The sequence below is a fragment of the Ovis aries genome, chromosome 8 (assembly GCF_016772045.2).
Source record: "Ovis aries strain OAR_USU_Benz2616 breed Rambouillet chromosome 8, ARS-UI_Ramb_v3.0, whole genome shotgun sequence".
NCBI lineage: Eukaryota > Metazoa > Chordata > Mammalia > Artiodactyla > Bovidae > Ovis > Ovis aries.
This window is the reverse complement of record NC_056061.1, coordinates 86,452,664-86,475,887: the sequence shown is the minus strand read 5'-3', so window position 1 is coordinate 86,475,887 and position 23,224 is coordinate 86,452,664. Positions and strand designations below refer to the sequence as shown.

The 23,224-nt window shown below is 45.2% G+C and overlaps 1 protein-coding gene across 2 annotated transcripts in view; it reads right to left on the bottom strand.

Moving 5' to 3' along the window:
• Positions 1–1,458: 1,458 nt before the first annotated feature.
• Positions 1,459–23,224, bottom strand: part of PACRG (parkin coregulated) — a 536,203-nt gene continuing 514,437 nt past the window's right edge. Inside the window, exons 5-6 of one of the 2 annotated variants that reach the window (XM_012183225.4) lie at positions 1,836–1,956; positions 1,459–1,559 (exon numbers count right to left, since the gene is read on the bottom strand). In XM_012183225.4, the coding sequence (XP_012038615.2) occupies positions 1,484–1,559; positions 1,836–1,956 (197 nt within the window). In that variant the 3' untranslated portion in view covers positions 1,459–1,483. Of the gene's footprint in view, positions 1,957–23,224 lie in introns of both variants that reach the window. The other variant, XM_004011445.5, reaches the window with a different exon arrangement.

The following is a 23,224-nucleotide window of genomic DNA, read 5'->3' as shown; positions in this document are numbered from 1 at the left end:
ACAGAGAGCTGGGGAAGGAACCTCCGTGTTTTAATTTCACGCCAGTTAGGGCTCTGGGCTCAGAGGCTGGGAGGTCTCCTCGCTTCTACTCCAGGTGTTTTCACGAGCAGGAGATAGAATGAGACCGTAGGCTGGTCCCTGAGTCCCGATGGAGCCGTGGAGGAAATTCTGGCAGGAACGTTCAAAGGCGCTGACAGCGGGATCCTTCCGACTGACAGTATCAGGGACTGAGGGTCACTTTGAACACATCGCTGATGCCAGGGAGACAGCTGCTGGGTACAGTGGAACACCGTAGTTTGGAGAAAAACCTGTCTTACCCTCTCTGTGTCTGCTTCTAGGTCTGTCTTTTCAAAGTATTGATATTATACCCGAAAGCCAATTTGTCTTACCCAATCATGCGTCTCCATTTATCCTTAAAAAAAAAAAAAGCTTCGGGAACTAGGTGGTAGCTACTCAGATGCTAGATTTCATATGCGGAGCCCGGCACCAAGGAAGATGAATACTGAACCAGTTTTCAAACTCGGGGTTTGCCTCTGGACACTGTGTCTTTGATAATTACGGACAACCACCTGGGGGCCAGGGCTCGCTTCCCCGGGGACATGTTTCAATCCCTCCCTTCTGTGCAGGAGCTGCTTTCGCTGCAGACGGAGACCCTCCCAGCCTGCACTGCCGGCAGCCACGGCAGCTCGCAGGCACACAGAATCAGGGTCCCTTGCCCCGAAGCTTTCCGAGCTGAGTGTCCCGCACCCTGCAGGCCCTTGTCTGGGCACCTTCCACTCACGCTTCGCTTTGGGCACCTTTTCACTTTCTCAGTTGAATGAAACAGTGCCTGTGTTTTTTGTTTTTGTTTTTTTCAATCTCAATAAAATTCCCAAACAGTGCAGTCAGACTCAGCGAGAGGTGCTATGGGAACCCACCCGACCCACCAGCGGGAGAACTGCGCAGGAAAAGGACTTGACTTGTTCCCAGGGGCGAGTGCTACGATGCACCTAAGTCATCTTCCAAACTGATGAAAGGCCCCAAACCGCCTGCCGGGTAGCGAGTTGTCAACTACACCAGGGTCCTGGGGTGTAGGATGTTGGACTACGAGGGACAAGGAAGCAAGCTAGCGTTTTAAAAAAGTCGCCTGTGCCACATGGCATTTCATACCCGACCCAACCCCCCTCCCCTGTGCCCCCCTCCCCCAATATAAGCTGGGAAGCCCTGCAAATTCCGGTGGGCCAGAAGCATCAGTTATGTTATAACCAAGGTTCGGAACACGCTGGAAACTGTCCCCCTGTAATGGGGGCATAGATCCCACTGTTCTATCAAATGTCAAAGCACACCATTCTCCCCAGCTGCTGCGGAGGTGCTGCTGAAAGGGCCCTCGGGTCCACGACCAACACCTATTAAGCAGCCGGCCTAAATGCTCCCCTTCCAACCTCTGACATCACCCTCAGGGCAGGCAGACACAATTGCTGAATTGCGTACGAAAATCATAGTTTTATTGTCCATACAACCGAAGGTTTAACTCGGACTCCTGCTTTCTTTCCGAGCTGGATAAAGAAGCGATTCTTCTCCTGGAACAAATAAGCACAGTACACTATTGTAATCTAAGAAACAGGCACTATTTATGTATGGGAAAGCCTTGCTCTCAACAGGGCTAACAATCCGAGGGCCCGTGAGCTGCCGTTTCGGCAGCTGTGTAAATGCTGAGCGGCCGAAGTCGCGGATAAGGAGATGCTAGCAGCGGCAGACGGGTGGCGGGGAGCACCCCTGGGAGCACCCCCTCCGCCCAAGCCCAGATGCCTCCCTGCTAGTTCAGCAAGCACGACTCGTAGGTGGGGACCATGTACTTGATGTTGATGAAGGCGTCTTCACCGCCGTAGCGCTCGAAGGCCTCCAGCGTCTCCTGGATCAGGTCGCCGATGTTCTCCCGCTTCTGCTGGCTGTAGTCGATGCCGTCCCCGGAGTTCACTGGTTCATGCAAACAAACACACAGAGAGGCCCGTTACTGCGTGGCGCTTTCCCAAAAAGTCCTATGCATAGGTCTAGGCACTGGTCTCCAAGGCCTATGCCTTGAGACTCAAGCATGTAATGTTTGACATTGACATGGATCAGTCAACGTCAGACCATTTGACATGATCCTGGTAGAGTCTCAGGAGTGGTGACAGATAGACCAGAACACAAAATCCCACTAGAAGGGAACTGATGAAAGGTCAGCAGAGCGTAAACGAAAGTGAGGTGCTGAAAAGTCATCTCAGCTAGAGACATCAGGGCGTAAATGAAAACCAGGTGACCTGCGGTTACAGCACAGCTCACAAGTTAGGGACTCAGTCTCAGACACGGTAATTACATCAGGAGTGTTCTCCCAGACCCTGGCTTCTTCAAAGCCCCAAGATGGCCTAGTTAGAAGGAAGGGCCCATGGTCAGACAAGGGTGCTGGCTTTGCGTGATCGCAGACAGACACGCAGTGTAGGGGAGGGCTTAGCCTGCGTCTGGGGCTTGCATCCGTGGGGTGCACGCTGTCCCCTCCAGGCCTCATTAACCCCGGTGTTCAGCCTCTGCTAGTACCCCCGCCCCTCCCTATCACTGGAGGTGCAGCTGGGAGCGGGGATGGCCTCGCTTGCCATCTCTTCCTCATCTCTTCCTGAACGCCCCATCCTAGTCCTCAGTTATGGCTTCACAGGGACGGGAGCTCTGCTGGTGCTGGGGTCCAAGTCCAGGCAGGTGGCCTGCCCTGGGGGTCGGGGGGCACACCTGGAGGACCTGGCCGAAGTCTCACCTCCCTGAGCCTGGAAGAGACTGCTCAGCTGCCTCTCAGACTCTGTAGGAAGGGGTTCCTGGGCTGGCCATCCATGGCCTGGGTGGGAGCCTGGGTCTCATGGTCTCAAAGTGTTTGGATATGAAGCATCTGATCGTGTGCTACCTGAGAGGTTACCCAGGTGCGTGGGGGTCTGCTTCCGTCCAGAGAACAGAAATTCCACCTAATAACAGTCCTTGTTGTTTAGTCGCTCAGTCGTGTCTGACTCTTTGCCACCCCATGGACTGTAGCCTGCCAGGCTCCTCTGTCCATGGGATTTCCCAGGCAAGAATACTGGGGTGAGGTGCCATGCTCTCCTTCAGGAGATCTTCCCGACCCAAGGATCAAACCCACGTCTCCTACATCAGCAGGCGGGTTCTTTATCATCTGAGCCACCAGGGAAGCCCAGGAATAGTCATGGCCGGTCTGTGAGTTGTATTTCCCACCCAGATTTCTAAAGGCTTCAACACCGCTCATTCTCCCAGTAAGCGAGTCATCTTTGTGCCATTGCTGACACTACCCCACCTGATCTATGATGAAAGGAAAGGGCCATGGGGTGGGCTGAGAGGCTGGGGGGATGGTGAGGACGAGGGCTCAGGCCAGGGGCGCTACGGGGAGAGCAGCCACAGCTGGAAAATGTGCACTCTCCCAGATGAACGTGTGTTCATTTTATTCAGATTTCAATACAGCTCCCAATTCATGTCTTGCTCGAATGTGAAACGGGGTGGGGTGGGGGGCGAATGGCATTTCAAAGCTGTTTTTCCCCAGTTATTTTGAACATTTAAAAAAAGACAGAGTAGTGGTTCAGACCAGTAATAAAGGTAACAATTACAATCCCACACAGCAGAGATAAGCAGTTCTTTTGCTTGATTTTCCCAGAAACTTGTTAGAGAAATATCACTGTCTTTTGTAACGCAGAGAAAGGACATGGTTCTCCTGATTAGTTTCGTTTGGTGGGGGGTGAGGGCAGGCAGAAATACTACTAATTTTCAGAAAGAGAAAGGTTATGAGTTACACAGCTACGGTGCATATCCATTTTTCATAACGAATGAACTTAAAATGGTTTGCAAAGCCATCGTCATGAGGTGGATTTTGCCCTTCTCATGGTGGAAGCCTTTCTGCTGTGAAGGAGAAAGATGGATTTAAGGTAAAGGCTGATTTACAGAGTAGCTGATCACTTGAAATATTCATACATGCTAGCTGCCCAGGATAAACAAGAGATAGGGTGTTTGAACAAAGAGTTCTTGCCTGGTTGTTTTTCAGCTAAAGGTAAACTTTAAAAATCTATACAGACAAATACTTAAATAGTTTAAAATCAGAAAAAGATTTACAGGGTGGTCTGAGAAGAGAGTCAGTGCAGCCAGGATCTCCCACCAAGAAGAACATGGTGTCCATCCACTTGGCGGGGGGGTTTCCAACACGACGAGGTTTGGAGTTGGATTAAGAGAGAAGGGGCTTCCCAGGTGGCTCCGTGGTAAAGAACCCGCCTGCCAATGCAGGAGACACAGGTTTGATCCCTGGGTCAGGAAGATGCCCTGGAGGAGGGCATGGCACCCCACTCCAGTCTTCTTGCCTGGAGAATCCCATGGACAGAGGAGCCTGGTGGACTACAGTCCACGGGGTTGCAAAGAGTCGGACACGACTGAGCGCACACGGAAAAGGGAGAGTGAGGGAGAAGCTTGTGTGCATGCGTGTGTGTGCACGCTGGGCAGGGGTTGGTGATGCGTGTTACAGGAGAGAGGAAAAGATGCTAAGGAAGAAGTTCCCAAAGAGAGGCGGCAAAAGCAACACAGTCCAAAAAAGGTGCAGCAGGGCCGGAAACAGGTCACGTGTGTGACAAGGGAGGCCGGGAGGAAGGCGTGTGTGAGGAACAGGGTCGGCGCCCGGGATTCCGAGGGGGGCCCTGAAGGAAGCCAGCGACAGTGTCTGGGCTGGTCCCTGAGGGCCCCCCACCCCCGGCCCTGATGACATTCCTGGTGAACTCCCCTGCTCACGAAACAGGTGGACTTAGGGGTAGTTGGCAGGATGCAAGTTTGCACGGCCTGCCGAGCCCTGGCAAAAGTGCCCCAGGCGCAGGTGGCAAGGGTAACTGGTGATGGTGCTGAGTTGTGACAGCCTTGATCCAGTTCCTGATAGACAAAGACACGTAAATTAATCACCAATAAATGGCGCCTTTTGTTGGGCTGTTAGTCAAAAGGTCAAGGACTGAATAGATCACGGGACGGACATATTTTCCTGGTGGGGGCAGAGAGGGGTGGGAAAGTCTGCACACAACGGAAAGCTTAACACGCCCTGTTTGTCCCGTTGCCTCCCAGAATGCTCTCAGGACAAGCAGCGCTTTATTTCAATAGTGACCTATTCTTACTTCTTAAAAAATATGTAACTGTAGGAGTAAGAAAGCTATGTAGCTTTTTTGTTTCTCAGCGGTGCATAAACCAAGTGATAAAAAGAACAGAGCAGAATAACAGTTGCTTATTGAGAAAGGGAGTTGGAGTTGGAATATTCCGTGATTGCAGAATGTGTATCCCTGGGGGAGGAAAAAGCCCAACAAAGGAGCACCGTCCCTTCCTTCGGGCGTGGGAGGGATGAGCAGGCACGGTTGAGGGTCAGGCCACATTGAGGGGCAGGTGAGCGGGGCGGTCTCCATTTCAGAACTGCTCTAGAGTCAGTTTCTTTGAGAATCTGAGTTTGAGGCGATTAGGTTGAGCTCCTAATTTTAAATATGTACGACGTCGCAGGAAAACACGCTTGTGAGAACAGGATGCTTTAAGAACAACCCCGATGGTTGTGTACAATTGTCAGTTCTGGTTAGGATGATGACATTTCAATTCAGGAAGCTGGGAGTCTATTTTCTCTCCAATAGCTGGAAAGATACATTGAAGAAGGAAAAGATGTGTATTATTTATAACCAAACAAACAGGACCCGGAACAACAGTTCAAAGCAGACTTGGCATTTCTGAGGGAATACTACACAGGTAGGCTAGAACCAGGGCTTCCGTTTCTCCTCCTGGAGATCTTTGTGTATGGGAGACGAGCCCCGACTGCTTGAGAGTCTCTTGGTTAAGAATTATCAGGTTGGCCAAAAAGTTTGTCTGGAGTTTTACATAAGCTGGTACAGAAAACCCCCAAGGAAGTTTTTGGATAATCCAACATTTTGACGATGCTTGTCATTCTGAACGTTGAAGTGGTTTTGGATTGTGTAGGCAGTATGTTGCAGCATGGGCAGCCTCCTTTTCTACCTAAGCCTGTTTAAACAGCCCCCACCTGGATGCTTGGAGAAGGCCATGGCACCCCACTCCAGTACTCTTGCCTGGAAAATCCCATGGACCGAGGAGCCTGGTGGGCTGCAGTCCATGGGGTCGCTAAGAGTGGGACACAACTGAGCGACTTCCCTTTCACTTTTCACTTTCTTGCACTGGAGAAGGAAACGGCAACCCACTCCAGAGTTCTTGCCTGGAGAATCCCAGGGATGGGGGAGCCTGGCAGGCTGCTGTCTATGGGGTCGCACAGAGTTGGACACGACTGGAGCGACTTAGCAGCAGCACCTGGATGCTTCCTCTTCCTCAGGGCTGTTTTGGTCAGCACTGGCTGGTATGTGTGTCCCAGTCTTTCTGCTGTCAAGGGCATCCTCCCAGTGAATGAACTCGTGGTTGTGAAGTGACCTTCATGCCCCCTCGCCCCCAAGGCGTGGCCAAGACATCAGAACTTCACACAGGTGCATGTCTGCTAGGCAGGGGACCTGGCCTGGCAACAGACCCATATCATGGAGGGTTTTGATGAAACAGCCTCTTCGCATTTTTACAATGTTTATACTGTGTAAAAGCTTTCTTCTTTTCTTTAGTTACTACTATTATAGGAAAAAGGCAGGAAAAGAAGACCGAAGCCAAGTGGGAAAAAGAACACTTTCGGTGGCCAGAGCAAAGTCTTCCCAGGTTGCTGCTGGTGGCACCTCCGGCCATTCTGAAGGGTGATGGGCTCTTGGTAGACAGCACAAGATGTGCTCATGCGTGCTCATGCCAGATGGAAAAGACGAGGCTCTTGCCTTTGGGGAGCTGGCCAAGGTCCCCGGAGGTCACATTCATTCCTACCAGACTGAGTCTGGGCTGCGGACCCAGCCCAGAGCCCTGTGCAGCTGGCCTGTCCTGCTGCTCGGACCTTACTGGAGACTGTCCTGGGAGGATGCTTCTCTGTGAGGGCAGGCCAGACTCCCGAGCCCTTTCATCCCAGGACAGGAAGAGCCACGGAAGGAAGCACGGGAGGGCACAGGACGCTCAAGGAGGGTCACATCCAGGTTTGGATATTTCTGACTCCAGTGTTTTGACCAATACTCTTAAGCGTATCCTGGAGAAGGAAATGGCAACCCACTCTTGCCTAGAAAATTCCATGGACGGAGGAGCCTGTTCCAACAAATGAAATAATTGATAAACTCGACCTATTCCTTCTGCTTCCCAGGTGGCTTAGTGGTAAAGAATCTGCCTGCCAAGCAGCAGATGCTGGAGACACCGGTTCGATCCCTGGGTCAGGAAGATCCCCTGCAGGAGGAAATGGCAGCTCAGTCGGGTATTCTTGCCCGGAGAATCCCATGGATGGAGGAGCCTGGCGGGAAGGCAGGAGCGCATCGAAGGCTAAATTATAGTCACTGGGGTCGCAAAGAGCTGGCCACGACTTAGTGACTAAACCACCACCACCACCTACACTCTCTGGTCGAGACTAAGAAAGAAGTGGACACATCTAGACAGAAGCAGCGCTTGCCCTGGTCCTGCAGAAGTGCAGGTGGGTGTCCTCCACACGGTGGACGGGCTGAGTGTCCGCGGGTGGAGGTGCTGTGCCCACCCCACCCATCATTCTGAAACCGTCCTGACCTGGTGCCTCTCAGAGCCAATGCACCAGACATTCTTCAAGACAAACCCAGCGTGGGAAACTCAATTAAAAACCACCAGAGTGAATCCGGAAATGGTAAGCAGTGACTCAAGGGAGGTCCAGGCTACTGTTATCCATCTTTTTTCACACTGCATACCAACTTTTGGAAGCTCTGATTTTGTGGTGTAACCCGCATGCCCAGTGACAGCAGTGCTCTGTGTAGCCTCTTACGGGTACGAGGGCCCTTGAAATAGCTGTGAAAGTGAAAGCCGCTCAGTGCCCGACTCTTCGCCACCATGGAATTCACCATGGACTCTACAGTCCATGGAATTCTCCAGGCTGGAATACTCGAGTGGGTAGCCATTCCCTTCTCCAGGGGATCTTCCCAACCCAGTGGAAACTAGCAAATATCTCAGGCATATAAACAGATTAACCCGACAGAACAGCATCCACCACAGCCTTTGGCAGCAGCGGCCGGAGAGCCAGGCAGAGCCCTTGTCTCACCGCACCGAAGGTGAGATTTTAAAAAGTACTAACAAAAAAACCCACAAAACAACAACAACAACAAAAAAAACCCAAACCAAAACAAACAAACAAACAAACAAAACCAAAAAACCAAAAAAACAAAACAAAACAAAACAAAAAAACGAAGCCATTTCTTTCTGGATCAGAAAGCACATTTTTTGTTTTTTGGGTTTTTTGGTTTTGGTTTCTCAAATGTTGAACTAAACCATTTGAACAGCTTTAAAGTCCAATTGAAAGGGATTTTCCCTGTTAAGACCCATAATCAGTGATGGCTTCGGCCTCAGCTAAAACTGCACACCTTCTGCCTGGGTCTGCATGATGCCACCTGCCCTGCAGAGAGATTGAGCCCTTGGGGCCTGGGTTCACATGTCCGCAGCGTGTGTGTGGACTCTATTGCAAATATCATTCTTATAAGATGTTCTTATAACATCACAGATGTTCTGTTGGATGATTCTGAACACATTTCCAGTTCTGGGTTTAGTGGATTTAGTAGTTATGAAATGGGGATGACCCCAAACAGTAATTCCTTGTTTGCGCTAGTTGGTATTTAGACAGAAATGTTAGTTGTAGTGGAATAAAACTAACATTTTCAAAAGATAATCTACTAAAAAGATGACTCATCATTAAAAAAGATTTCATTAAAAAGATAGCTCTTTTTTTGATTTTTTTTTTTTTTTTTGCATTTCTTTTCCATGGGGATGGTCTTGATCCCTGTCTCCTGCACAATGTCACGAACCTCACTCCACTGTTCATCAGGCACTCTATCCATCACATCTAGGCCCTTAAATCTATTTCTCACTTCCACTGTATAATCATAAGGGATTTGATTTAGGTCATACCTGAATGGTCTAGTGGTTTTCCCTATTTTCTTCAATTTGAGTCTGAATTTGGTAATAAGGGGTTCATTATCTGAGCCACAGTCAGCTCCTGGTCTTGTTTTTGTTGACTATATAGAGCTTCTCCATCTTTGGCTGCATAGAATATAATCAATCTGATTTCGGTGTTGACCATCTGGTGATGTCCATGTGTAGAGTCTTCTCTTGTGTTGTTGGAAGAGGGTGTTTGCTATGATCAGTGCATTTTCTTGGCAAAACTGTATTAGTTTTTGCCCTGCTTCATCCCACATTCCAAGGCCAAATTTGCCTGTTACTCCAGGTGTTTCTTGACTTCCTACTTTTGCATTCCAGTCCCCTATAATGAAAAGGACATCTTTTTTGGGAGTTAGTTTTAAAAGGTCTTGTAGGTCTTCATAAAACCGTCTTCATAAAACTTCAGTTTCTTCAGCATTACTGGTTGGGGCATAGACTTGGATAACTGTGATATTGAATGGTTTGCCTTGGAGATGAACAGAGATCATTCTGTCATTTTTGAGATTGCATCCAAGTACTGCATTTCAGACTCTTTTGTTGACCATGATGGCTACTCCATTTCTTCTGAGGGATTCCTGCCCAAAGTAGTAGATACAATGGTCATCTGAGTTAAATTCATCCATTCTAGTCCATTTTAGTTCGCTGATTCCTAGAATGTCGACGTTCACCCTTGCCATCTCTTGTCTGACCACTTCCAATTTGCCTTGACTCATGGACCTGACATTCCAGGTTCCTATGCGATATTGCTCTTTACAACATCGGATCTTGCTTCTATCACCAGTCACATCCACAACTGGGTATTGTTTTTGCTTTGGCTCCACCCCTTCATTCTTTCTGGAGTTATTTCTCCACTGATCTCCAGTAGCATATTGGGCACCTAATGACCTGGGGAGTTCTTCTTTTGGTATCCTATCATTTTGCCTTTTCATACTGTTCATGGGTTTCTCAAGGCAAGAATACTGAAATTAAAAGACACTTACTCCTTGGAAGAAAAGTTATGACCAACCTAGATAGTATATTCAAAAGCAGAGACATTACTTTGCTGACTAAGGTCCGTCTAGTCAAGGCTATGGTTTTTCCTCTGGTCATGTATGGATGTGAGTGTTGGACTGTGAAGAAGGCTGAGTGCCGAATAATTGATGCTTTTGAACTGTGGTGTTGGAGAAGACTCTTGAGAGTCCCTTGGACTGCAAGGAGATCCAGCCAGTCCATTCTGAAGGAGATCAACCTTGGGATTTCTTTGGAAGGAATGATGCTAAAGCTGAAACTCCAGTACTTTGGCCACCTCATGTGAAGAGTTGACTCATTGGAAAAGACTCTGATGCTGGGAGGGATTGGGGGCAGAAGGAGAAGGGGACGACTGGGGATGAGATGGCTGGATGGCATCATGGACTCGATGGACGTGAGTCTGAGTGAACTCTGTGAGATGGTGATGGACAGGGAGACCTGGCGTGCTGCAATTCATGGGGTCGCAAAGAGTCAGACACGACTGAGCGACTGAACTGAACTGAACTGAACTGAAAAAGATAGCTCATAATACTTATGAATTTATGGTTTCTTTCAGTCTTTCACCTTTTAATTTGAATTAAGGAAGGGTGAGAAGAGACACAGATATATTTTGTTTTTTAAGGAATTTTTGATTTCAAGACCTAGATTAAAGTGTCAACATTTGTTTTGCCAGAAATATCCCATTCGGGGTTTGCTTAGATCCAATTTACTTTATAGAAATAGCATTAACCTGTTTTAGAATAAAAGTGCTTTCTCCCATAAGGTTTGGAAAATTACAGTGGAAATAATTGTAAACTTTAGTCTGATTCTTTCTGGAGATGAGAGAATGGAAGTGGAAGGCAAGAGGGCAAGACAAGCCAGGGCAAAATTCATTTTTTTCTACATTGAATAAGAGAAGAAGCCTTTTGGGGAGATGTTTTGAGGTTATCTACTTCTAGAATCCTAAAGAAATGCTTTCATTTTTTTATTTTTTAGCTTTGCTATGTCACTTTGAGGAGATTCATCTTTTTCCCCCTTAGTGATAACTTGACTTCATAATCTCCTGGAAAGTGACTGTTTGCAACGTACCCTTAAGTCTGACCATATGATGGATATTTCCAGAGTGTTGGTTCATGGCGGATGTGAATCAAAGTTGCAATGGTTTTGCAACCACAGACTTATAATAACCAGAGCATATGTCATACTAGAGACGCCCAAGGGCTTAAACACTCCAAATCTCTTCAGATCTTGTTGACATTAATGAAATTCACAAGATTTCTTTCCTCTGAAGATAAAAGCTTTGAAGCAAGATCTGGATTCCCAGCTGGATGTCTGTCTCTCTCCCTCTGACGCAGGAGCTGGGTAACTAAAGCCAGAGGTTCCTAGCCCATCATAGTTTTGAAAGTTCAAGGAAAGGTTTTCATCTCTGAATGGGGCACTGATCACTGGTGAAACTGAAGGTATCACGGATCTTGACCTAATCATGAATTAAATATTTAAGTGCTCCTTCAGACAACTGCCAACTCCTTTCTGAACAACTGCCATTTTCCAAAGTAGATTTGTTCTGTAGGAAATGAACAATGATAACATTGGGAGGTATCGTGATACAGTGGGAAAAAACATTGAATTTCAAAGGCAAATAATCTGCAATGTAAGTTTTCAAACCTTAGCAGCTGCAATGTCCAATAACTTACTAGATGGTTAACTATGGACAGGTTACTTGATTTCTCTGAATCTCAGTTACCATCCCTATAGAAAGAAAGAACTGAGTTTGGGTGAGCTCTGTTCACCCTAACATTACTTTATATAATACCACAATACAACTTCGGAATAAGCTTTTGGAAGTGAAGGTTATTCAATAGATGCACTGTATTTCAACTGAAAAGATAATCACAAAGCTACTGTATAATTCTTCAGAGTAAGCCACAAAACTTGTAAGTACCAAATCCAGCTTTCACATAAGTTCTAAAAAAAAAAAAAATCCCAAGGAACCAATGTTTATATAGTTGTCGTTTAAAAAGAGAACACTGTCAAAACCTCAAATTATTTATTGACACACTACCCCAAATTATTCCATTCTGCTACTTCAATAAGTCAATATGGATTTTGATGTGTTAGAATAAAGACCAAATGTATGGGCTGATTTTTTATATATATTCAGGTGACAGTGATTTGGTCAAGACCATGTAAAGGCAAATTGGATTCATCTCTGATCAATGACTATTTTGACTTGAAGTTATATTGAGAAACATAGGTAGGTTCACTAGTTTATCCCTCTTTGGGATAACTACACTTATAGGTTCAGTCGCCATTGGACTAACCTGAAATCCTAGCAGTGAGGTGGCAGTGCGTCCCTTTTCTTGTTGGCCCACATGATTCAATGAACATTCAGTGAATACCCAAAGGAAAAGGAGCAGAGCGTTCTAAGTCCAGCTCTTGTCCCAATTCTATTTCCTGCGGGCTTATCTCATGGTGGAGTAATAATAACAACAATAATAATACGAGCATAAGGTCATTTGAGAGCTAAGAACAGCTAGATGAGTTAGATGCTATTCCTGTCCCAGCACGGAGAAGCAACCTGAGGTGGAGGAGGTGAAATCACTCGGTAAAGTGATACAAGCCGTACACGATGCTGGGGTGCTGAGAAGGAGAAGCGGTGGGAGGCGTCTGCGGAGGGAGAACAAGAAGGTGATGGGAAGATCCAGAAAGAGAGGTCTAGGTGTCCTCCGCCAGCGCAGACAGCATGCAAGGGATCAAGAACTTGGTTTTTCTAATTCTAGGAGGATTTTAGCCCTGCAGAGAAGGAATGGCATCTGGAGAGCAGGTCTCTGGGACTATACATGTCGGGGGGATGCTCTACCGCCTGCAAGCAATCAATGCATGCTTCCCAGGGCAGCAAACTGTTCATCTTGGCCTCATTTTTACACTACAGACTATTCTGCTATCTTTCCTTCCTTATACAAGCCCTTGAAATAGTGACATCCTTTACCAAGATATGTGCAGGAAGACAAAATGAAGGCTGACTTGATTTCAAGGACTTTTTTCAGGGCCTTACGATACAGACAAAAGGAGAAGGGGGCAGCAGAGGATGAGATGGCTAGATAGCATCACTGACTCAGTGAACATGAATTTGAGCAAACTCTGGGAGATAGTGGAGGACAGAGGGGCCTGGCGTGCTTCAGTCCACGTGGTCGCAAAGAGTTAGACATGACTTAGTGACAAGAACAACACAACACAGGACTGTGGGAAAATCCTGGGATAAGCATCACATTCCGTCCCTCCCACTCCCCTCCTTACAAACACTTATGACTTATTTCTAGACCTGTAGGTATTGGTTCTATGGTCTTACAGGAAAGGGAATCATAGGCTTTGATCTGCCTGAGGCAGGAAAACAGTCTCAGACCACTGTCCAGACTGCCTTTGCTACCTGTAGATGGACACCTGGTAATCAGACCAGAGGGGCTGGGGAAACCTGTAACTATAGAAGAATAGGAAGAGGGTGAGACAGTGTAAAGGAGAAACTTTTTATGACTGTCTGGATGGTCTTCTGATACCCTTTTAAAAAGTCAGATTCAAGCCACAGATATTGGGGAAGTTTACGAATCAAATTTCAAGGTTCCTGTGGTCCATGAAGACGAGGGAAGTCTCTAGTGTTCCTTTAGGAAACTGTACCTTGGGATTCTTGAGTAGTAGCACTTGATCGGATTGAACGCCTGTGTGGAGGCATTCAGGGGGCTTCCCCCACCCCTAGCCCCTGAGCCCTACCCTCTAGGTCAGCGCTGACTTCACTGGAAGCACGAGCCCACGTGGTGGCTCAGATCGGGGCTCAGATTCTCCGTGTCTGTATTCAGCTTGTGGTGGGCAGTGGTCTCTGTAATAAACCCAGTTGCAGAGCTTCTCTGGCCCACCCTGGGTAGCAGCTAACAGTCTACTTGGTCTTTCAAACTCTCCTCTTCCTGATTTGCCCTGCAGTTTAATTTCCAGTCACTTTCTCCTGATTAATAGCCAACACCTCCACACTGTATGAGAGACCACATTCAAATTCCTGATCGAGCCCTCTGTCTCCACCCTCCCTTATGAAGTCAATCTCATATTTTGCTCCTTCCCAAGACCATCTGTTTCACCCAGATGTGGATTTCTTCCTGGCCTCAGTGGGCATAATTTTCACTCATGTCTTTAAAAACCCCCTCTCCCTTCTGGGAAAGTCCAACCTCATTTCTTTTCAAGGATAGTTTTGGATTTACTTACCCTGTGGAGTTGACTCCACAATCTTCTTTCTTTTGAATTCCTAGAGCTGTGGTCAGTAATCCCTCCATGGGCCTTATGAACATGTCAATCTAGAACCCTTAGGAAGTCATTTATGAAACTTAGTTTTCCTGTATTTTACCACCTCTTGAAGGATAGGATCACACTACTTATAAACTTTGTTTGTTGGCGTCAAATACAAATTGAATATTTGTAAAAGGGATGAATGAATGAGTGAATAAATTATTACTTTTTGTGTTTACTCAATCGAGATATAAGCAAATTTGGTTCTAAGTAAATTGTATGTTAAATATAATGCCCACAATTTGCCCAACACTTATTCTTTATTTACTATTTACAAACTTGTGAGTTCTTATCCTGGAGATAATAGCCTTATGTGGATTCAGGAAGGTTGGGTATAAGTACATACAGGGTCTATATAGTTAGCCTTATCTCTTCTCCAAAATCCTCCTTGATTTAAAGTGGAGTTTATTTGGGTTGGGCTTCCCTGGTGGATCAGATGGAATCTGCCTGTAATGTGGGAGACATAGAAGATCCCCTAGAGAAAGGAATGGCTACCCACTCCAGTATTCTTGCCTAGAGAATTCCCTGGACAGAGGAGCTTGGTGGGCTACAATCTATGGGGTCACAAAGAGTCAGACATGACTGAGAGACCAACATTTCACTTACTTCGGTCACCCTTTATTTTGAGAAGAGAAAACTTTCTTCCTCCAGAATGAAAAGAAAAATCATATTACCTTATTTTATCGATATCTAAATTTTGCTTAATATAGTTTCTTTCCTAGCTATTAATACCTGATAATTCTCAGTCAGAAAAATAAATGATTTCAAAGGGAAATACTGATTCCTGCTTTCAGGAGTGATGCAACATACTGGAAATAATTTCACTGCTTTTAGACTGATGCTGAAAACTTGGAAATGGACCAGAATGACCACTGTTATCATGGTTTTTCCAAGAAATATTAGTGACACAACCCACCTTTAGTTTTCAATTTTGTTTTGTATTGAGGTACAAAAATGAGAAAAGAAATCCAGATTTCTAACCAGTTTTATCAGCAGATGCAATAAACTTGGGGGGAGACGTACTTCTCAAATTATCTCTGTTAGAGCTTTTATCTTTATCATGAACTCAGAATTCAGAAGCCCGTGTGTGTCCATGCTGGTAATCGCCGACACAACAAAGTTTGCTTAAATCGTTTTGGAGGAATAGCTGCACAGAGCCAGCGAATAAAAGACCTTCATGGCCTTAATGTAGTCTTTATTCTGCTGCAGAAACTAATTAAATAGATAAACTCACTAATGGTGCTCACGATGAAAAAAACACATCATGCCGTTTCTGCAGATCAGATGGTTCCTCGATTATCTACGATTTATCTCAGCTTGGCTAAACTAGCTACTTTTTGAAAATTTGAAGATGAATTATTGGGTCCAAAATCTAATAGATTTCCAGGCCATTAACTGGAAATCTTACTGAGTGGGAGTCTTTCTCATCAAATGAGCTCAATTAATGCAAAAATAATATATTTAATGAACAAATCAAAGCAATCTGCTGGGCTGAACTGAGTTAACGACTGTATATGTGATAAGAGTTAAAGCCTCCAAGCCTTTTACAACTGTCTCGTTTTGGAGTCACCTCGAAGTATCTCTGAAAGCTCTGACTAGCAACTTTTATCACCATCTACACTAGTTAGTTAAATGTGGCAGAAGACATCAACTCTGCCCAGGAGTGTTCATGCAGAGTGTAACCTGCAAACACTGAGCTCACCTGACTCCATTTTTACAAACATTAGGGGCTTTGCTAAAGTTCAAGCCGAGTTTTGGCTGCATGGGAAGGAAAAAAAGAGGTGTCTAAGTCATGGGGACAAACTGTGGCCATTCAATTTGCCGTGGCAGCAAGATTGGGCTTGCACAAGAATTGAAACTAAAGCTTGTTGGAAACGCTGATAGGTAAAATATGCTGACTTTTGATACTTTGGAATAAAGACTGATTATTTGCTTGTGTTACATTTTTCTCTCTCTAAAATTCCTCAGTTTAGTGCACATGATTACTTTCCTCTGAATCAGGATTGTAAGAGTAGGTGAGTCCAAACAAAACCAACTGGAAATACACAGGAGCATCCCTGTAGGGTTGAGGCTGGGTGCACAAGAACATGCCCTCAGCCTGTGAGTGAATCTCTGGCTGATTCAGGTGTAACAATGCCTACCTGGGAGGAGAGATTCAAGGGCAAAACAGGAGAACATATGTTATGTCTTTATGAAAATAACAAGCTGTTGATAAACTTGGACAGTTCGTATCACTGTAGTTTCTGTGATGTCAGTACCCAGCTTTCCAGGTCACAGTGGATTGCTTATGATTTATCTCTCCTATGGGTAGGATGGGCTTCCCTTGTGGCTCAGCTGGTAAAAAAAATCCGTCTGCAATGCAGGAGACCCTGGTTTGAATCCTGGGTCAAGAAGATCCCCTGAAGAAGAGATAGGCTACCCACTCCAGTATTCTTGGGCTTCCCTGGTGGCTCAGATGGTAAAGAATCTGCCCACAGTGCAGAGGACCTGGGTTTGATCCCTGGGGAAGATCCCCTGGAGAAGGAAATGGGAACCCACTCCAGTATTCTTGCCTGGAGAATCCCATGGACAGAGGAGCCTGGTGGGCTACAGTCCACAGGGTTGCAAAGAGCTGGACATGACTGAGTGACTTTCACTTCACTTTGCTTCGCTTCACTTCATTTCTGGGTAGGACGGGAAGACTAGCCCGCAGAACACCAGGAAGTAAGCATTTGGCTTCTATAAGAAGGGCTCACTCCAGACAAGCAGCAGAGGGGAGCCGCTTTGTCTCCAAGTCCCGCAGGAGTGTGAGTTTACTGTCAGCTGTCTGGACTCACTGAGCACATGGTTCTGCCCTGCTGGGGATGCCCGTTACTCAGGCATAGTTTTTTCTGGTCTAGATGGGTTCCTTGGACCTGTCTACCTCACAACCAAGGTTTTCGGTCGCAGGACTTCATAAGCTAACAATTTACAGCGTAAACTTACACTCACTTGTGGCCCTCAGTACCTTTCCTCCCTAGGTAGAGCCTGATCAGGGGTGCCCACGTGAAGGGTGGAAAGATGGGTTCCTGTCTTCCTGCAGATATTAACACCCCAATAAACCAAGGACTTGCTCCTTAGAAGAAAAGCTATGACAAACCTAGACAGTGTATTAAAAACCAGGGACATCACTTTGTTGACAAAGGTCCACATAGTCAAAGCTATGGTTTTTCCAGTAGTCATGTACAGATATATGGAGCTGGACCATAAAGAAGGCAAAGTGTTGAAGAATTGATACTTTTGAAATGTGGTGCTGAAGAAGACTCCTGAGAGTCCCTTGGACTGCAAGGAGATCCAACCAGTCCATCCTAAAGGAGATCAGTCCTGGGTGTTCACTGGAGGGACTGATGCTGAAGCTGAAACTCCAATACTTTGGCCACCTGATGCAAAGAGCTGACTCATTGGAAAAGACCCTGATCCTGGGAAAGATTGGAGGTGGGAGGAGAAGGGGATGATGGAGAATGAGATGGTTGGATGGCATCACCAGCTCAATGGACATGAGTGTGAGTAGTCTCCGGGAGTTGGTGATGGACTGGGAGGCCTGGCGTGCTGCGATTCATGGGGCTGAAAAGAGTCGGACACGACTGAGCGACTGAACTGAACTGAACTGAAGTATGTCCCGGAAGTGGACACATCTCTGGATAAATATCTAGCGTTCAGTCCCTTCACCTCAACCAGCACCATTTCAGAGGGCAAAGAGTGGCTTGCAATGAGTTGCTGTAACTTCTGGAGGGCCCCAGGGCGGTCGTACCCTGGGAATTGAAAGAATCTCAGGGATTGTGGTAAGAAATGTAGAGGAAATCACAGGGTCAAGTACTTTGAGTAATTTAATTGATTGATTATCAGGTTTTTCTGGTGGCTCAGTGGTAAAGAATCCGCCTGTCAGTGCAGGAGATGCAGGTTTGATCCCTGGGTCAGGAAGATTCCCCTGGAGAAGGGAATGGCAACCCACTCCAGTATTCTTGCCTGGAGAATCTCACGGACAGAGGAGCTTGGCGGGCGACAGTCCCTAGGGTCGCAAAGAGTCGGACACAACTTAGCTATTAAGCAACAGCAACAACTGAATTGATTATCACCTTCAGAAGGAGGGCCATTTATAATGGTTAGATTTCTAAAAAAGCTTTGCACTCTTTGCTTGTGAGCACGCATCCACCAACCCGCCAGCCACCCAGCCCTTGCTTCCTGGGTCATCCTGTGGAGGGCCAGGCTCAGTTCCCCACCAGAGGGTGGGCACAGGCACAGCCACGTGGGTGGTTTGGTCAGCTCTCTTACAACGCGCCTTAAGTCACGACTCTGGGAGTCACCTTCAAATCGGATCATTTACAAACGAGGCCATATGGAAAACTGTCGTTATTTTGGTTTGCGTGTGAAAAGCGTTAATTTGTGACATGTTGAATGTGTGATGTACTACAGCCGATTTAACCTCGTGCCGGCGTGTCTCCGTTTCTCGCTGCATGGGGCACCCCAAAGGATGGAAGTGGCGCCAGGAAGCCCAGGCTGGAGGCTGGGCAGGGCTTGTGAGGTAAGCTCTGAGGAAGCAGGCGGAGGTGAACCGGGGCATTTGTTCTTACTGAAGGTTAAAAGACCAGTAGCAGTGGAAACTGAAGTCTGCTATTTATCTTCAGGCTAGGGACAGTGCAGACAGCTGCAACACGAGCCTCCTCACAAAGCCATGCCAATAACCTTAACCGTGACCTCCGGCAGGAGACGCATTTCAGTGGGCGTACTGCTCTCTCTTTTAGGCACAAATAAGCACAGTTGTGTTCATTTTGTGTTGAGGTCAGATGATTAACTTGAGGGCCCTTTTTAGTGAATAATAAGGGGGAAAAAAAGTCTTTACATCTGACTCCAACTCAACAAACGAAACGAAGCTTTCTAGAGGGAAGAAAGTCGCATATTACATGGACAGCAGATTTTAAGGCAAAAGTAAATGTTACTTAAGGACTTTGAACCTGATTAGCATGGAGCCAATGCAAGGTCAGATGGATAACTCACATTCCATTCAATTAATCAAGGTAAATATAATTACTTGGTAGATTTTTCAGTACATCTGACCTTAAGTTGTGAACTATCTGGGTATTTCTTTTACTTTTTCTGTGGTTACAGCCTGTTATAAGATGTAACACTGTAGATTAAGAAAAAGAAAGCTGTTGATAGAGATCAGTGAGAAGCATTTATTGATCAGCAGGTCTAATCATTACCTGCTCCCAAAGACCAAGGTAAAATGAGACACGTGAAATATATCACAGGGCTGCTCGTGTCTGCACCCTCTGCAGTCCCTACTCAGGGTTGAGTTTGTCCAGAAACCAGTGATGGATTCTATAGAAAACTATATAACTAGGAGCCCAAACATTACTGATCTAACAAGTAAAATGAAAGCTCAAAATTCCAAATGCCATTAAGCCCTGTTAAAATTGTTTTTTGCTTGAAGGAACTAAATTGACTCACTTTTTATTTATTTTACTATTTCCCTTAAAAAAAAAAAAAAACCTGGCAGCTCTAATACGGCAAATCAGAATTTGGGGAAAGGAGTAGAATTTGGGCTGGGGCGGTCTCTATTTGTATCTCAAATAACATTCAGAAAACAAAGATCATGGCATCCGGTCCCATCACTTCATGGGAAATAGATGGGAAAACAGTGTCAGACTTTATTTTGGGGGGCTCCAAAATCACTGCAGATGGTGATTGCAGACGCTTACTCCTTGGAAGAAAAGTTAAAACCAACCTAGATAGTATATTCAAAAGCAGAGACATTACTTTGCAGACTAAGGTCCGTCTAGTCAAGGCTATGGTTTTTCCTCTGGTCATGTATGGATGTGAGAGTTGGACTGTGAAGAAGGCTGAGCACTGAAGAACTGATGCTTTTGAACTCTGGTGTTGGAGAAGACTCTTGAGAGTCCCTTGGACTGCAAGGAGATCCAACCAGTCCATTCTGAAGGAGATCAACCCTGGGATTTCTTTGGAAGGAATGATGCTAAAGCTGAAACTCCAGTACTTTGGCCACCTCATGCGAAGAGTTGAGTCATTGGAAAAGACTCTGATGCTGGGAGGGATTGGGGGCAGGAGGAGAAGGGGATGACAGAGGATGGGATGGCTGGATGGCATCATGGACTCGATGGACGTGAGTCTGAGTGAACTCTGTGAGATGGTGATGGACAGGGAGGCTTGGCGTGCTGCGATTCATGGGGTCGCAAAGAGTCAGACACGACTGAGCGACTGAACTGAGCTGATATAAAAAGAGCTGCCATGTAATTCTTATGGTAGGCACTAGAAGTGTAAGCATCCCTTATATATTTCACTTATTTAATTTTCACTCTCAACAACCCTGTGAAGTTGGTAGTTATTACCCACAGTTTTACAGATGTGGTTCAGAAAGGTTTAGACCTGACTTTCAAGTATGAAATTTAACCATGATATGCAAAATAACCAAATGTCTTTATGGATATTTTGACCCAGAAATTCAGTTCTGATACATGTGATAGCAAGGTGAAATAAAAAATGTCATGTTAAATAACTGCTTTAACAATGGATATATTGTGAAAACTGGTTTCTCTCTGTATAGCTTTATAGCTTTGGAATTTTCTGTGTAATTAATAGTGTAAGGGAGAAGGCAATGGCACCCAGTCCAGTACTCTTGCTTGGAAAATCCCATAGATGGAAGACTCTGGTGGGCTGCAGTCCATGGGGCCCCTAAGACCCCTAAGTGGACATGACTGAGTGACTTCACTTTTACTTTTCACTTTCATGCATTGGAGAAGGAAATGGCAACCCACTCCAGTGTTCTTGCCTGGAGAATCCCAGGGATGGGGGAGCCCGGTGCGCTGCCGTCGATGGGGTCACACAGAGTCGGACACGACTGAAGCGACTTAGCAGCAGCAGCAGCAGCAGCAGCAGCAGCAGCAATAGTGTAAAGTTAATAATAATTTTGAGCCACCATAGTTGGAGACAAGGATAGATATGGTTGTTGGAACATTTGTTGTATATTAGAAAGATTATGTCAGGTCCTTAAAAATATTTCTTTCCAAGTTTTCTCCAGTGTGTCCTTTTCCTTAAGTCGCCATTTTACATTTGGAGAAAACTGAGATCAGTATTGACAACCTGACTTTTACTGACAAATTTTAAGCGTGAATTTTGTTTTTAGTAATTTTCCTTGACTCTCCATGAAAATAACTTGTTGAAAGTTACCATTCTCAATAAGTTTAAGATTTTTATCCCTTTTTAAAATGCGTTTTAAACTGTTTTATAAAAATATTTCTGTAGGGGATACAAAACAATATTATGATGACATAGTTTGTTTTACTCCCAGGCGATTTCATACAATCATACATAAAGCAATATTATAGTAGATTAACTTTCTTATATGAGATTAAATTCTCATTAATATATTTTTAATGTTTTATGAAAAATATTTTAATACAAAGAAGTACAATTTCCTCATCTATTTTACTACAATTGTGTTTTTTGTTTTAGATCATTTTCATTAAAATATCTTGTTTCCTAACCAAAATAAAGTTCACTTTTTTTTTCTTAAAGAAATAATTGGGTCATATTTTGTAATTGCCATTGGAAGTTATCACACTAGACAGTATCTTGGCAAAAATAGGATCTAGGTTGGAATTGGAAAAGAGGAAAGTACAAGAACATATTGTTACTAGACTTTATGAGGATATATCAAATTGTGGTTAGTACTGTTGTATTCTTTTAATCTCTTATATTCTTCACTGATGTTGAAAAAAACTTGATTTTCTAGACCCTTACTTAACTTTCAAAAATGCTTACAACTTCCATTAAAATTCTCACAACACTATAAGCCTGTATTCTTTACATGTTGAGAGCAAACATACATTAACAAGTCACATGTATTTGTGTTAACTTTCTCTAACAGTCATGTGGACAGTCGTTAATGTGTGTTTGTCTTGTTATATTGCCTTCTTAATTCCCATTCTGTGTAAGATAAACATTTTAGTAACAAATATTTTTTATTTCAAATGACCATGTATATGGGGTATAAATGAAATTTCCAAAAATTCTATTTCTATAATTCCTAACGTAATAGTCAACAGTATTCAGCAATCTGGCTGAGAAGGGCATACTGCCTCGGATCACCTAGAAATGAGCATAAAAGCCTTAATTTCACTGTTGTCCTTAACTGTTGCCCTTTGGAAAGGCTGTTCGATCACCAGGAGCTAGAAGGGCTGAGGCTGGGCCTCTAGATGTTCCAAACCGCAGAGGCAACTTTGGTGCCCACACTGCAGCTTGCCCTGGGAGGGGCTTGCCCGGTGCCCCCGAACGCATATACACACGACGGTGGTGTAACTGCCGTCCCCCGCCGGAAGGATCTAAGACACTTCCGTTTTATCGTTGAAGTCGAAATCAATAGTTCATTATTGATTCTTGTTCATGACCTAAGTGTCATTAAACTCCCCAAAGAAGAACATGCTGCGTAGGATTTCCTAGAAACGACTCTTGCTGTTAAACCTTTCATATTAAGCATAAAGGGAAGCCTTGCAAAATCTTTTCGAGTAGCCTGAATAATTCATCGGTGCACCGGGAAGATGTCTAAATATTAGCACTATGTTTGATTTTCCTTTCCGGATCAATCTATATCTGTTTCTATCTTTGAAAAAAAAAAGAAAAAAATCCTTGCAGGGGTGTGATTGCTCACTCATTTCAATGAGCCCTGGTCACAAGGTAATGTTCGTCTCCTGTAAAAGCTCAAAGGGAACGGAACAAACCGTTTTAAGAAACAGAACTTTGCATTAATCTGACGTAGACTCAATACGATTAAAGAACATGAAGGGAGCCAGTTAGGGAGTAGAGGCGTCATTTGAGTCACACACTATTTAAGTCAAAA